Source organism: Lygodium microphyllum, chromosome 27 (assembly GCF_053477565.2).
Source record: "Lygodium microphyllum isolate KBCC chromosome 27, Lygodium_microphyllum_v1.1.10, whole genome shotgun sequence".
NCBI classification, from domain to species: Eukaryota; Viridiplantae; Streptophyta; class Polypodiopsida; order Schizaeales; family Lygodiaceae; genus Lygodium; species Lygodium microphyllum.
Genome location: NC_141161.1, coordinates 24,100,080 through 24,116,177, shown reverse-complemented (window position 1 = coordinate 24,116,177; position 16,098 = coordinate 24,100,080). Strand labels below are relative to the sequence as shown.

Below are 16,098 nucleotides of genomic sequence, written 5' to 3'. Positions count from 1 at the left end.
CAGCTGTGATCGCTCACATTGAGCACTTGACGGTGGCTCGTGAGATATGGCTGGAGCTTGATCAAATGTACAATCGGATGACCCTAATGAAGAGGGTTTCTTTGGAGGTACAGATGCGGACTTTGTCCGTAAATAAGTCTTCTTCGCTACGGGAGCACATTAACAAGCTGCCACGATTCGGTACATTTTACTCTGCCCTCATTGCTTCTGGGCGAGAGTCTACTCTTCGGTGGGAAGAGTTGGTTCCTATGGTCTTGGACCAAGAGGAACAGTTAAAGGGACAGAATGCTTCCAAGTCGGAGGCGCTGACAGGTCAAGCCTCTCAGAAGAAGGGGAAGGACCAAAAGAAGAAGAAGGGGGATAACAAGTCCAAGAAGGAGAAGAACAAAGACTCCACATGCCATATTTGTGGAAAGACTGGCCATTGGAAGAAGGATTGCTCTGACAAAGACACGAAGGACACCAAGAAGAAGGAAACCAAGGATTCTGGAGCAGTGGCTGCACCCTCATCAGCTGCATTTCTTCATCTAGCTGTCATTGAGGACGCTTCACCGAATGCTTCTGATGCTGCGATGACGGCCCCCCAGGCTCGAGAGTGGATTGTTGTAGTGGTGCCTCACGGCACATGACTCCTTCATCAGATGGTGTTGCCCAGTTGCGACCCTCGCGTGGGCAGATTTTCATTGGCGACAGCTCTTCAGTTTCTGTTGCAGGTCGGGGTAAGATGCAGCTTATTCCGGATGGACGAGGTGGTACCCATACCTTAGAGGTTTTGCATGTACTAGGACTAGGGTACCATCTCCTTTCAGTTCATAAGATTTGCTCCCTTGGTCTTCTGGTGGAGTTTGACAGTACTACAGTGCGAGTCCTTGATCGTGAATCGAGGAAGGTTCTATCATCTGGATATGAGAACGGCATTTACAAATTGAAGTCTTCCACCGCCCTCTCTACTCTTCTTCTTACCTCACAGTCACAGTCAGAATTATGGCATGCTAGGTTTGGTCACCTGAACTATGACTATCTTCGGAAGGCGTCACGTGGACAGCTTATTCGAGGGTTGCCGGATATAGTGGTGAGCCAGCAGCCATGTGTCTCCTACATACGGGGGAAGCAGCATAGGGATGCCATTCCCCACACAGCTTCGCGGCGGTCTACTTCCCCGATGGAGCTCGTATCTACGGATCTATGTGGCTCTATGAGGAATGAGTCCCTGCGTGGGAGCTCGTACTTCATGCTGATCGTGGATGACTACAGCAGGATGACATGGGCCTACTTTTTGGCACTAAAGTCAGAAGCTTTCTCGCACTTCAAGGATTGGCTTCTCTTTGAGGAGAACCGATCAGGCCGGAAGTTGAAGACCTTGCGATCCGACAAGGGAGGTGAATTTGTGTCTAATGAGTTTGCTCGGTTTTGTGCAGATAGAGGAATTCACCAGGAGTTTGCCAATACCAATACTCCTCAAGAAAATGGTATTCTTGAACGGAAGAACCGCAGTGTGATCGAGATTGCGCGCACCATGATGGAGCACCGACAGACCCCTCAGGTTCTGTGGGCCGAGGCTGTGGCTACTGCAGTCCATATCCTTAATCGATCCCCTACTTCGGCCGTGGAAGGGATGACTCCATTTGAGGCTTATTTTGGGACGAAGCCAGATGTTTCTTACTTTCGGGTCTTTGGGTGTGATGCCTATGTTCACATTCCCAAGGCTCACCGTGATAAATTTGAAGCGGCTTCTCGAAAACAGGTATTTGTTGGCTACAGCTCCGAGTCCCAAGGCTACCGATTGTATGATCCCGTCAAGCGGGATGTATATACTAGCCGTGATGTGCGGTTTGTGGAGGTTCCGGCTACTTCAACGGGTGAGGAGCATCCCGTTCTTGGAGATCCAAGGGAGAGTTGGGCTCCTTCTACAGTTCCACTGGAGCCCGTGCCTTTTGATTATGATTTTGTTTTTGATACAGAGTCTACTGTTCCACCGGACCCCTCTGAGGAGTTACCACCGGTGGATATTCCAGAGTCTTCTGCTGATGGAGAACGACGAGGGGAGGTTCGGCCTCCTTGCTGGGCCCGTGACACACTCCGTGATTCAGGGATCGAGGGGGTTCCTGAGGAGTGGGACCGCAGGATGGTCCGCGGCGGTCACGGAGGCACCAGGCGCATTCTTCGGAGCTTGTTTGCTCCAACTATTGTTTGATGTCCCGTCTTATGCAGGATCGAGAGCCCACCTCCGTGAAGGAGGCTTTACAGTCCGCCCCATGGAAGAAAGCTATGGAAGCTGAGTTGGAGGCTATTGAGAGGAATGGCACTTGGTCACTTGTGCCACGCCCCCTGAAGAAGAAGGTGATTGGAGTCAAGTGGGTCTTCAAGACCAAATATCTCAGTGATGGTACTTTGGATAAGCACAAGGCTCGCCTTGTTGCTAAGGGTTTTGCACAGCGCCCAGGGATTGACTGTCATGACACCTTCGCCCCCACAGCTCGTATGGCAACCATTAGAGCTGTTCTTGCTTTGGCTGGCCATAGGAGATGGCCTGTTTATCAGTTGGATGTGAAGTCGGCCTTCCTGAATGGTGATTTGAAGGAGGAGATCTACGTTGAGCAGCCTCCAGGCTTTGGTTCTTCCGATGGGAAAGTCTACAGGTTGAAGAAGGCCCTGTATGGCCTCAAGCAGGCCCCGCGAGCTTGGAACGAGAAGATTGATTCGTTCCTCCAGTCTCAGTTGGGATATCGGTGGTCCAAGGCCGATCCGCAGCTGTATGTTCACACTTCCGAGGATGGTTGTGTGTTGTTTGTATTATATGTTGATGATTTGATTGTCACAGGTGATGATGCACAGCAGGTCCAGGAGACAATGTCAGCTTTACATTGGACGTTCGAGATGACGGATTTGGGGCTACTCCATTTCTTTTTGGGCCATGAGATTTATCAGTCTCAGAGGGGGATCTTTATCTCTCAACAGAGATATGTACATGAGCTCTTGGTGTCTTTTGAGATGGAAGACTGTCGGGCCCTCTCTACTCCTATGGATCCGAACTGGAAGGCCACTTCCCATTCAGCTTCTCCTTTGGCGGATGCGTCCCGCTATCGACAGTTGATTGGGTCTTTTGATTTGGCTTCTCAACACGAGGGTTGATCTATGTTTTGCTGTTGGGCTCTTGGCAGGGTTCATGAGTGAACCTAAGACGGTGCATTGGCAGGCTGCTCAGAGGATACTTCGGTATCTGAGGGGGACGTCTGATTTAGGGATTCATTACCCCGCAGGGACAGATGGGTCAGATCTTGTACTTGCAGGTTGGAGCGACTTGGATTGGGCCGGTGACGTGGACCACAGGCGGTCTACTACAGGTTACTGCTTTACTTTGGGTGCAGGTGTTATTTCATGGAGTAGCAAGAAGCAGCTCACGGTAGCCCTTTCGTCTACTGAGGCGGAGTATCGGGCCGCGTCTTCCACCACATGCGAGGTTGTGTGGCTTCGGAGATTGTTGGAGGAGCTTGGGTGCCCCCATACTCGTCCTACATTGCTGCGATGTGACAATGAAAGTTGCATTGCCTTGGCAAGGAACCCTGTTTTTCATGCCCGGACGAAGCACATTGAGATTCAGTACCACTTCATCCGAGAAAAGCTTCTGGATGAGACCATCACTGTGGAGTATTGCAAGACGGAGGACAATCTTGCGGATTTGTTTACGAAGGCGCTTCCTCAGGCTCTACTTCGGCAACATTCCAGATCCCTCAGGCTTCTGCCCTGTCTAGGCTCTGAGAGGGGGTGTTAGAGATCATAGCCTGCACAATCAGTCGGACTGTGCAGTCGGACTGCCACGTGGCAGTCTGACTGTCTGCAGCCCAGTCGGCTGCATTTAATGCAGCCGACTTGTTTCCAGGCTGCGCCCTGTTTCTGGCGCCCCAGTTCGTGGCAGATTTCGACTATTTAATAGTCGACACTTTCAGCAGTCTATACACTTCTTCTCTGATGCAGATTACAGACCGGTGACGCGCAGTCTCTGTCTCTGTTCACAGATTTCAGACAGCAGACAGTGCAGACTGCAGCAGACTTCGAGGTGGACAGCAGGTCGCATCGTCGAGGTGGAGACACGCAGTCCAGCGCACTGCGCCCGTGTATATCTTTGTATTCAGCATTCTTTATACAGCAGATGTTCATCGTGCACTGTCTCTTTCTCCCCCTTCTCTCTCTCTGTTCTCTCTCTCTCAGTCCTACGCTTCCGCACCGCTGCACTCTGACAAATTGTTGGGTTCATGGAGCGTCTCATTGTTGCCTTGCGGCTTTCTGACTTGACGGGTTCACTATGGGTCTCATCTATGAGTTCATGGACAAAGTTGGTGGTGCCTTTGATACATGTACACTTATCTCACACCCTAGGTAGAAATCTTTATTCTCAAGCTCTTGGTCCATTTTGTATTTTGATTTTTAAGTATCCATAATTCAAATTTCAATGGACTTTGTTGACAACTTATTACTTGGAACTAATCTTTCTATCCACTTGCAGAATGGATAAAATTAAGGACATATGGCAGGATAGATGGGATTGGTTTCATTTCCCAATCCATGCCGTTGCTCACATCTTGCATCCTTATTGGAGGAACGAAGGGTAGAAGTATGATGCCGAGCTCAACTTAGGATGGACTTCTTATCTTTGCAAAGTGGAGCAAAATCCTGTGTTGTAGGACATAATTGAGGGGCACCTTGTGGCATATAGAGATCCTCTTGACCCTCACTTTGGGAGTGACGGGCTAGCATTCAAGATTCACAACTCAAGCCCGTTACTTGGTGGGAGAAGTATGGTAACTCATGTCCCCAACTTCAACATTTTGCCTTGAGGGTTCTCTCACAAGATTGTTCATTAGGAGCTTGTGAGAGAAATGGGAGTTTATTTGCAGCCATACACACAAAGAAAAGAAATTGTTTATCTCTTGAGCAACTCAAGCGTCTAGTTTGTGTGAATTTAAATTTAAGGCATCTCTGCAAAAGACATAATTGCAGGGAACCAAATATCAACCCCAACTCCTTCAAGGTGGAAATTTGCTTAGAAGAATTGGTGCATGCTACACAGAAGGATGATGAGGTGTGGGCTTTGCTTGCAGTAGAGAGAGCACAACTTCGGCATCAAGGGCCAGGGGTGTTGATGCATCAATTCCAGCAGAAGGTTCTAGGAGGATGGTAGTTGTTAGTGCTCGAGCTAGTGTCATAGATGACACACACGATGATTGGAGTGTGAGTGAGGAGGATGAGCATGGGGATGATGATGGTGACAATGGTGATGATGATGATTTGGAGCAGTGACTCATGAGGGTTCATGATTTTGGATTAGACTCTAGAGTCTTACTTTTTTGTGATTTTATCACTTAGTCAGTGTAGTGTCCATGGACCATTATTGTTTGGACAATTCATTATATGACTCTAGTTTCATTTATGAGTTATCTATGATGTATCATGATTCATTTTGGATTTTGACATTTTGTCATTTTGTAACTTAATGAGAATCACGATATAGCTGCTTTACCCATTTTACATTACTATTTGCACAAGGGCTATGTAAAATGTCTATTCTAATTTTCTTTATGTGATATGTATGAATCAATGATCATGATGTTTAAGGTTTGATTATAGTATAGCTTATTCAAAGATTAATCTTTGACAATAGTCAACAATGGATTATGGATCATGGATGTGTAACGTGTTATTCTAGATTGACTGTATTGTATCATGTTTTATCACTTTTGCTCAATTCACTTGTTTTTGTTTAAGAGAAAGTTCCATAGAGGTTTAAAACCTCTTTCCTTAGTTTAAAACTATTAAAAAACCTTTTATAAAAAATCTCGCGTTTCTTATTTTACCGCCTCTTGAAAGAAACTTAGGAAACACGTTTCTAACGTTTCGTTTCTAAATGTTTCAAACATTTGTGGCTGCTATGACGTGCCACAAGATGTATTTCGGCACATAAGGGAAGAAAGGTGAGATGTAACAACACTATTGATGGACCCATCATCATCATCATCATTTTCCCCTTCTCACTTCTATCATTGTCTTCATAATCCTTATCCTCTTTCTCATTGTCCTACTCTTCTTCAATAGTCCCTTCCATGGTGATTGGCCCCTTTCAAGGTTGGCGGGGCCTTATCTATTAAGATTGTTTTAGAACTATTTGATGGCTATAGTTGTTGAAGTTACACATTTGTATGTTACTTTGACGATGCACATTCTATATTTCAAAGTTAAGGCAAAAAAAATTGTTAACCTGTTAAATATATTTTGACTTTTAAAAATGCCTTCTTGGTCTCCCATACCTTGTTCCCTATTTTGGGCCGTCCTCATTACATCTTTGTTCCTCCTCGTCACTTATGACTATGACTTGGCAGATCATCCTTAGTTATTGTAGCTTTTACCTTGATGCATTTTAGCTTGAGTCAAGATCTTTATCTTGATGCACTTTAACTTGAGTCAACATTAGATTGGGCTGCTTCAAGTTCAACAAAACGAGAGATTCAAAGTACCACTTGATGCTCAAGGGGAAGGTAGCACGTGATGGACAGCTCATGTATGTAGTGGATCTTGGATATACCTGTTTGCATCTAAGGTAGTGTTTATTGCGAGTATGTTTGCCACAAGGTTACTGTTTAGTGTACTAGTCATTGTGCCTTGTATTCAGATGGGTATAATTTTTACCGTAGCTTCAAGGCATTTTGAAAACAAGAAGAAAGGAAGTTTTGCCATTTGAAATTTTTGTGGAGACGGAGTCTTGGGACATATTAATAAATTATAATATGATAGATAATATATATGGCTTTCCTAGGCAAGAGGCTACAACAATTTGAGGCTCACAACAGCATTCTGGAGCTGCCCAATGGCAGGCGACCTGAACTTCTGCTCCTTGATCAGTAGGTAACTATTGTTTGGGCAATCTTTTGGTGATAGATTAGTGATAGATTGATTTTTTTTTTTGTCAGCTTATTCTCTCTCTCTCTCTCTCTCTCTCTCATGTCAAGTTCTCACCCATTCTCAGCAGATTGGAGCTGGACAGCAGTGCATTTGCTGTCAAAACCCTAATTTTCTTCAAAAATTAAGGTTTTTCAGCCACCTCAGGAAACACGCCCATTAAGCCCAAAGATCAAAGTAGCTATTGGAATTGAAGCAATTACATGAGATTTGATCGAGTTTGCACATACACATCGAAGTTGGCATGCATGCAGTTGTTCTCGATTCAAATCAAGGGGCAAATTGGATCTTGATGCTGCTGGTCAGTTTGATTGCCCAAAGTGTTGGAATTTGTTGAGAGATCGGTGTACAACTCAGTATACTATAGATTCTCTCTAGTCTACATCTTAGTTTACTATAGATTCAATCAATTCAATTAAAGACATATCACAAGGGGTGTCAATTTTGGGATCAATTGGGTATCGGTTGTTGTCGAAAATTAAAATGGTTACGTGCTTATTTAATGCTTGTTGTTTATTGAGTAACTTCACGCTCCATCCTCTTGATCCTCTCTATTCTCTATCCTTAAGCTCTCACCATCTCTCTCCATATACACAATGGCATTTGCCCTTCGTGAAGCCTTCCACTTGCATTGTGCCCACTTCGAGTGAGTGAAGGAGAAATTGAACTCTTGCAAGTGGCTTGCATTGCTTGAAGATACAAGTGTTCTCCATGACCTCTCCCCTCATGTACTAATGCAAACTTGGAGGGGAGGCAGCACCATGCAAAGGTATTCTTGAAGACAATGTCAAGAGTGTTATCAGGGAATACTTGCCATTCAATGGTGTGAGGGCATCACAAGGGCAAGTGAGAAGATGGTGCCTCTTGATTGCGATGCCTCAAATGCAGAGGAAGAGCCTTGAGATGGGTTTGGATGAAATGACCCATCCATGGGCTTGTTACACTTTTGCACCCTGAATTAAGTGTCCTATTTTTGGTGGGATTAGCTTCTCAGAGCTCACTCAGGAGGATCAGATTTGTAATTATTAGGGAAATAAAAGTGTAGAGGGTGCTAGAAGGATGTTTTGATGAGTGCATGGCCCTGGCCCTCACTAGATTAGCTTCTTGTAGAGGGAGGGGGGCGAGATGAAGGGCAGTCCTATTATCAATCTGTTGAAAATACTGAAATGTCCCTAAAAGCTTGCTGATTGAATTGTTTTTGACAGAGGCACTTGCCTAATGTGTAAATGTCAGTTCCACATTCGAGGATATAAATCCTGTTAGCAATCTTATCTTATATTGAGACAATAAAGCCTAGGGGTTTTGTTGGTAAGGGGTCTGTTCCCTTTTTTGATGATGCTGATGACTGTGAATATTCAGTAGTTCTCTTATTAGTTCAGTCTGCAGTAGGAAGGTGTTTCTTAGATTGAATTCTGATCTCTCTGATTAGGTATCATGTTCTACTGTTGAGGAATCCTTTTTCTTTCAGTATATAGTGAAGGTCCAACTGCATTTCATAGCAACAGAGGGGTTGTCATTTATGGGAACAGGTAACCTCCTGGACATAAGAGTGCAAAGGCTGTTCTGTGTTTATTTCCGCAGGTTTGGTACTTCTATAGCAATGGATACTATTAAGGAGGATCCAGAAAAACTAAGAGCTCGTGCTGCCAGGTGATTTAAGTTTTGTCAAAATGATTTTAGTAGCCATGGCATAATTCTATCTGATCATGGTTTGCTATGCACAGGTTTGGGATTGTTGATGAGGAGGCAAAGAAAAAAGCTCGCTTTGAGAGGTTTAATCCACTGGAAAATGAAAAAATGATGGCACGAGCAGCAAGGTATTTATCAAAGATACTCTGCTGAAGGTAAGTGCAGTTGTGGACTCCTTAATTTCACCGAGTCTTTGTTCCAGGTTCGCTTTAGCAGATGGAAAAGCCTTGGATGTGACAGATGAAGGCTAACTTCTGCCAATAAAATTGGTCCAGGTTCTGTTTCTGCAATCCTCCTTTCGCTAAATCAAAAGATGTTGAGGCAATTTTCTTGACTAAAATCATGGTAACACCATTTGACTGATTGTAGCAATTGAGCTCCTTAAGTCACTATAGATTTCTGTCTTTATGTCTGCAGGTCTGGAATGGTTGAGTTGTAAGACATGATTTATGCTCTTATTCACATAAAGACTTTGTTAGACTTCGTTAATTGACTGCTTTTGGTACAGTTTGATGTTCAGTTTTATTCACTGTCCGGGCATGATTGATCTTCCTCTTATGCTTTTAAGGAAGTTTGCCAAATCTCCAGCATTTTGGAGTTATAATATTTGAACTAGTGTTTGCTTATGCTGCAGTAAATGATAACATACAGATTTCACATTTAACTACTATTCTACACCAAATATGTGCAAGATTACTTGAAAACCTCTCTGGTGAAGTTCTGAATCAAGGTATTGATCGTTGCAGAGGGCTGCAGATTGTTTTGCATGTGCAGGTTATAAATCATTACAGGTGAACACTGGCCCACTTATGTGGATGAGAGCAGAGCACCTTCAGTGATATGCACCCTTTGTGATGCAGGATTTGGTGGGACAATTGATGACGATGATATGTTGTAGATGGTCAGGGCATTGATATCCTTATTCAACCTAGAAGAAAATGTCTTGTACAAGAGATATTATAGGTGTTCAGCATAAGCTGATAGTTTACCTTTTCCAGTGTAGAGGAGTTCTAGTCCAAGTATCAAGCAACTGCTTTTCAGATTTTACCTGTTGGGTTCTTGTGAAAAAGCTGAGGAGAATATAAATGTATGGATGTTCCTTAAGGGTCAGCAGTTTTGATCACAACAAAATTGTTCAATCATGAACTGTGTGAAAGATTATTAAAACTGTCCGACTAACTGGACAGGGGTTTGTTAACAGTAAGGAATGTTCTATTTTTTTGATAGGCTGGATGAGATTTTGAGTTAGGATTTTCTTCACCAATAACTCCTGAGCAATAGGTAATCTAAAGGAGAGGATTGATATTTGAAGCACCCTCCTTGTTGGCAATTGGAGCATGACCCTCATGGAAAGTGATAGGTTACATGCTTCTGGAAAGAGATCTGCACGTGACAATCTTACTCATGCCCACTCTGTGCATGATGTAGCTGTCACCGAAAAGGATGGTACCGATGTTTTTTTAACACATTGCACAACAGGCATTTGGGTGATAGATGGAAGTGGTCAGACTTGACAGATTCTATATGAACTGCAGTTCTTGGTTGCTGAGTGGTGGATCTAAGATCAGAGCCATGCAGGAGATGACCACTTCGGATCATATTCAGATCCTATGTACCTTCAGGTCCTGATGAATGGGAGTTTGTACAATTTGTCTCCAATATTCTGCTTCAATGGTTCGTTCATAAATTACCAGGGCTTCATGGCTGGTTTCAAGAAAACGTGGAATAAAGCTAGAGACTCAGATTCTTAAATCATCAGGTAGCTTGCTCAAGGATGATACTGAAAACTTGGATGCCTGTAATGACTATCATCTATAATTAAATCTGAACCCCGTAATATATTTGTTATGAGAATAGGCTCAAAGTTTTTTGAGGATGCAGCTTTACTTTGCTGGTTGATGTGGTGCTCTCCTTAAGAGAGGCCATTCACAGAGGCAGCGGCTAAATTTGCCATGGTGCACATTAAAGAAGGGAAATCACCAGGCTTGGAGCAGCAGCTAAATTTGCGATGGTGCACATGAAAGAGGGGAAATCACCAGGCTTGTATGGTATTCTAGTGGAAGTCTTTGATAAAATTTGGGATGTGTGGCAGTGATCTCGTAGAGACTCTTAACTACAATAGGAAGACTGTTTTTGCTGGAGGAGTTTAACAGAGGGCTTATCAAGCTGGTGCTGAAGTTCTTTGAAAGGAAGATATCATTTCATTGGAGATTCCAACAGTGCTGAAGTTTTCTGACAAAATCATGGCACTGAGAGTGAAGTATGTCTTTGCCAAGTTAATCCACCCTCAACAATTTGGCTTCATCAATTGGTGCTGCATACAAGATGCTATCATGAACTGATTATCTTGATGGACTATGCTTGGAGCCAGCAAGCTGATTTTTTGCTGCAAAGTATGGATTTTGAAAGACCTATGGTAGGTAAGTTGGGCATTTGTCATGGCTACACTTCAAAGCTCTTCGATTTGGCCCTATTTTCAGCAAAATGGTTGCTGCCCTCTTCAGCAATGCTTCTGTGGGTGGTTTGGAGTCCCTTTGAACTAATGAACTCTGTATGGCAGGGATGTCGTTAAGGGGCTTAAATCGATTGATAATTAGCCATTTGTGGCACAAGTTTTTGCTGATGGTTACCCTACCCTAGTATGGTTGTATCTGAGAACAGTCCACTAGTGTATGAGAGGTTTGCAGAGTTTTCAGATTCAGTCTTATAAACTGAACTTGTTTTGATTAGGTACAATGATCTTGAACAATGGATGTCCCAATATGATTGTAAAGTCTCGAGGCACCATGATACATTTTGATATCTGAGATGCCCCCTTTGGAGTTGGTCTGATTGCCTCAAGAGCTGGAATACTTTGATACGTTTGCCTCCATGGAAAAGCTTGACAAGTACCCTTTGCCTTGGTTGGTAGGCTAGTGGTCGGAGAGTATATTCTTATGTCAATGGTTATTTTTGTGGGCCTGATTTTGTGCTTGAGCTGAGTTGGATGGGCTCATTGTTGAGGAATCAGCGAAGGGTTCTATCCTCCAATTTTTTAATTCTGGTGCCTTGATTGCAGGTGGGAGATAGAATGGCTTGAGATGAGAAGATGTGATTGGAAATGACCACGCCCATGTCAAGTTCTACTTGAAGGTGGCTTGAGTATGGGTTAGCTTACGGGTCACTGTCTTTGCCTTTATTCTGCCCTTTGCTGTGATAAGGGTTAATAGTAGACTAAGTCCATTTAAAATAAAGGTTTGAGGACTTGGGAGGATGTTTGGAACTTTGATGCAGTGGGCTTTAAGAGACTTGATATCATCACATCTTTATATGGGTTCAATTAGGAAGAAACAACTAGTGTAAGGAGGTGATGCAAGAAGTCAAAATTTGGTTTGTCTATGTCCTTGAGTGCGGTAAGTATGCACCTTGCTAAGTATTTAAATGCACCTACAAGCAAGCCCCTATGGTCATGCAAGAAAAGGAAGGACTTTGCTTTGCTCTTAAGTAGACATTTCTTGTGTGTGGACCTTGTAGAAAAAGACGTTCCCTCTCTCCAAGATGAGGTTTTGGAAGGGAAGGGTGAAGGGATTTTGGAAAATGATGCCCTTCATCAAAATGAATTTGTTGCTCTATTATTAGCCTTATGAGAAAATAATCTACTAAGATTTGTGAGAGTGCACAATGCAAGGAAACACAAGCATAGAGAGAAGGGAAGAGAGCTTAATACGAATACAAAAAATGGAAGAAAACATTGCATTGATCTAAAAATGGAATGTTACTTAGTACAATGTGGATTGACTAGCTTCTACATGTAGTTAGAAGTCCTATCAAGGATACATGACCAGGCCAATGACAGAAGGCATTGGATGACGGAGTGTTGAATCTATAGTTTGAGTGAATGTTGCAAAGTTTTTTTTTTGTGGGTCTTAAATAGGGGAGGGAGTTTGAAACTAGGCAACTTGTAAAGATTGGTGTTAGCAAGAGCAATGATGGAATTGACTTCACATCAATTACCTTTCCCTTGCTCGGATGTGGAATTGACTTCTAGGTTGCATTATGGTTGATGGATTGGAGCTCCTTGGTTGGCTTGTCGCATGGTTGATCATCATGAAATTGGTGTCTTGAGAAAACAAACGATGTCTTGAGAAAACAAACGACTCTTTAATCTTGCATAAGTTGCTTAAACCATTGTGGAATAGCAAAGGATTGATCTTATTGCGAAGGAGTAGGAGGAGTCTCGATAATATGTAAAGTGCTTGCCCGAGCCAAAGGAATGGTATCCACAATGCATTCCACTTTACAAGTATTAGAAGTGGTCATATCACAAGGTCATGCATATCCACAACCTAATTTATGGGTGCTCTCTTTATTCTTTATTTGGTAATTGGCCAACTTATTTTATGATAGGATCGCTCCTTTATTTTTGTTTATAATAGGCAAGAGAGTGATCATTGTCCATTATCACACTTATAGATGCTCCGTATGGAGAGGGAGCTTGTGGCGTGTGAGTTGGCCCTCAACCATTGTCCTCTTATGGCAATGGACACGTGTTCCTAGTTACGTCTTGTACATTGTCTCTTTCTTTGATCTTGTGTCTCATTATTCCATTGCATGTTTTGCTCGTCTAACATGGTATCATATATTTAGGTTGTATGAAGGATGTTTCATAGATTGAATAAGATAGCTTATACTTGTTGCTTTTGTGGATAGGTGATCTATTATATTGAATTGTGTTTGCTATTGTGACCAATTGGAATTTCGCTTGTTGCTCGTGATTGGACAACAATTGATGTGCTCTTTAGGTTTGTCAACTAGCGTGCTTGACAATGAGGTGACTTGCATACTTGCTTATATTTTGTTACTACCTTTGTTGGTTTACTTGTTGCTTGCATGGATTGGAATAAGTGGTGAATTTTTAAACAAATGCGCTTGCATTGTTGCTAGTTGTAGTTGCATTGCTTGTTTAAATCTACATTCCAGTTGCCTTGATGTTCCAGTTGCCTTGACGTTTCAATTGTAGTTGCATTGCTTGTTAAAATCTATGTTCTAGTTGACTTGACATTTCAATTTGCCATTTGAATAATGTGTACTTTGACCTTGCTTGTATGGTGGTGTGTGAATATTATTGTTTGCAATAGTCGAGTATCCTTGCCTTGCGTTTTGACATTTTCAAGCTACAATTGTTGTGTCTTGTGTTGCGTGCTGTCCTATGTGGACCCTAGCGAATTTGACCTTGCGTAATGACCTTGTTGTATTGGCTTGTGTTGTAGAGTTGAATTGGCTTGCATTGACATTGGTGAATCCATCATATTATTTGATCTATATCCTTGATCTTGAGCCTTGCTAGTGTTGGCATGATCTAACATTTTGCCTTGTGGAGTTGGCATTATTCTATTCTTGGCAATGGCCACAAAGAGTAGATGGTGAGTCAGACTATGTGTTAATGGTGGCAGTGGGTGGGGGGCTTGCTATTGGTGTCCTTTGAGGATCGTGAGACATGCTTTTCGTTTATGATTGCAATGGGTGGGGAGCTTGCCATTTGTGTCCTCCTTCGGGCTTGATGAGGTCATTGTCCCTTCACAAGGATGCTAAAGGTGTCCGAATTGGAATGCTTTATTCATGTGAGTGCCTTTATGGTTGTTTCTCTTTGTGCTCTAGTTTGTAAGTTGTTTCATTTGTTTGGACTAGTGTATGTAGGCTATTTACACTCCCTTTGCCTCTCTCTTGACTAAGGAAATATGCAAGGATTTTTTCTTTCTCATTTCATTTCATCATGATCCTACCCATGCCGTTGTGATTGAGAGATTGAATATCCTAACATATCTCATGGAGTTGCGGTTGAGTGTTCCTATACTTAACTAATACTTTTTAGAGATGGTGTTGGATTGCTCTAGCCTTTGGAGGACTCTCTACTTCCATCACGATACGGCAACACAATGGTTACGCAAAGGTGAAGAGAAGTAAGGTATGAAAGCCATTTTCCCCCTTTGTGTAGTGGATGTCCTAACTGTGCAAGGTGGAGCACAAGACTGTGTATATATCAACATCATTTTGGTTTGCTCAAGGCCTAACTAGTGGCTCAAGTGGATAGTTCTTCTTGGCTCTAATGATGCATGCCCTCACATGCTCCTAGTTGGGTGGAGAGGATATGTTGATGCTCTTTTGTTATTGGTGGATTTAATGTGTGTTATTGAGTTCACATTTTTCGATGATCCAAACGTTGCATTAGTGTGTCCAACACCAAGTTCATGTCAGGACGAGTGACACGACATGTTTGTGTGATCTCACATGAGGGGACTCGAAGAGCATGCATATTCTCTTGTGGAGGAATCTTGGCATGGCAAGTTATCTATGGAGCTTGTGTAGCTACAAGAGATGCAAGGTGGCTAGCTCAACTACTTTGTTTTTAGAGAGGCCTTATAACATTTGTTGTTCAAAATGCTTGCTAATGGAGGCACATCTAGTCGAGTGCATGCCATTGGAGGATTCACGGTGTATCCTAGGTTTTCTTGTTCATTGCTTGTGCACATGTGCTCTAAGAGAGGGTGTTACATGTAGTTATATCACAGGTTCACGGGTACCCATGACCTAATTTATGGACACTCTCTTTACTCTTTATTTGGTAATTGGCCAACTTATTTTATGGTAGGATAAGTCCTTTTTTTGTGTCTATAAAAGGAGAGTGGCCATAGCCAATTATCACATTTGTAGATGCTCAATGGGAAGGAGGGAGCTTGTGGAGTGTGTGAGTTGGCGGCCAACCATTGTAATCTTGTCATAGTGGGTTCCTATTCCCGGTTACATCTTGTGCATTGTCTCTTTCTTTGATCTTATGTCTTTCATTATTTCATTGTGTTTTGCTCTTCTAACAACAAGATTGAAGGGAGTAGTTTGTGGCGTTTAAATGATCCTTCTCAAGTAGTATGGAAAGAATAGAAACTTGCGTAGATGGTGCCATAATGGCCATGTGGGGTCCTTCAGTAGGAGCCTTGTTAGAAACATAGAGAGAAGCCATGGGTGAATGGGACCATCTAATATTCTAAACCTATCAAAATGTTGATCTCTAGTGGACCTGTTAGAGTGTCAATCTCTATTGAACCTATTAGAGTTCCAATATCTATTGGGTTAGGGCTTTGATCTTCGATCTTCTTTGCCTTGATCTTGGCAATGTTGATGATTGTGATGGTCTTCACGATGATGTAATTGTCAAAAATATTGGCCTTTGGAGTATTGGTTGGTATACTCATCAATGTTATCAAATTTATTGAACCAGAAATCCATTGTCTTTAAAATATTTGCAAAATACACAAAAGAAACTATTGCATTTTAATGTTGGGTTTGAACATGGGAGAAATTCGCTACATTGTTGTAACACAATGTGTAGATGCTCTATATATGTCTATGAACGCACGAACAATGCAAGAAAAGTTGCATTTGATGAAGCCAATGTTGTAGGATGCTGTTTCAACAAGAATAGTC

At 42.6% G+C, this 16,098-nt stretch overlaps 1 protein-coding gene and 1 pseudogene across 7 annotated transcripts in view; both read left to right on the top strand.

Moving 5' to 3' along the window:
• The window catches only part of LOC148012136 (uncharacterized), a 36,209-nt gene extending 20,417 nt beyond the window's left edge, over nt 1-15,792 (top strand). The window contains exons 2-6 of one of the 7 annotated variants that reach the window (XM_087668790.1): nt 6,809-6,893; nt 8,533-8,601; nt 8,676-8,768; nt 8,843-8,915; nt 9,387-13,450. In XM_087668790.1, the coding sequence (XP_087524916.1) occupies nt 6,809-6,893; nt 8,533-8,601; nt 8,676-8,768; nt 8,843-8,891 (296 nt within the window). In that variant the 3' untranslated portion in view covers nt 8,892-8,915; nt 9,387-13,450. Of the gene's footprint in view, nt 1-6,808; nt 6,894-8,508; nt 8,602-8,675; nt 8,796-8,842; nt 8,986-9,057; nt 13,451-13,889 lie in introns of those variants that run through there. The other 6 variants (XR_015689020.1, XR_015689019.1, XM_087668788.1 and 3 more) reach the window with 6 other exon arrangements.
• On the top strand, nt 4,506-5,179 carry LOC148012137 (uncharacterized; annotated as a pseudogene).
• Nucleotides 15,793-16,098: the final 306 nt, after the last annotated feature.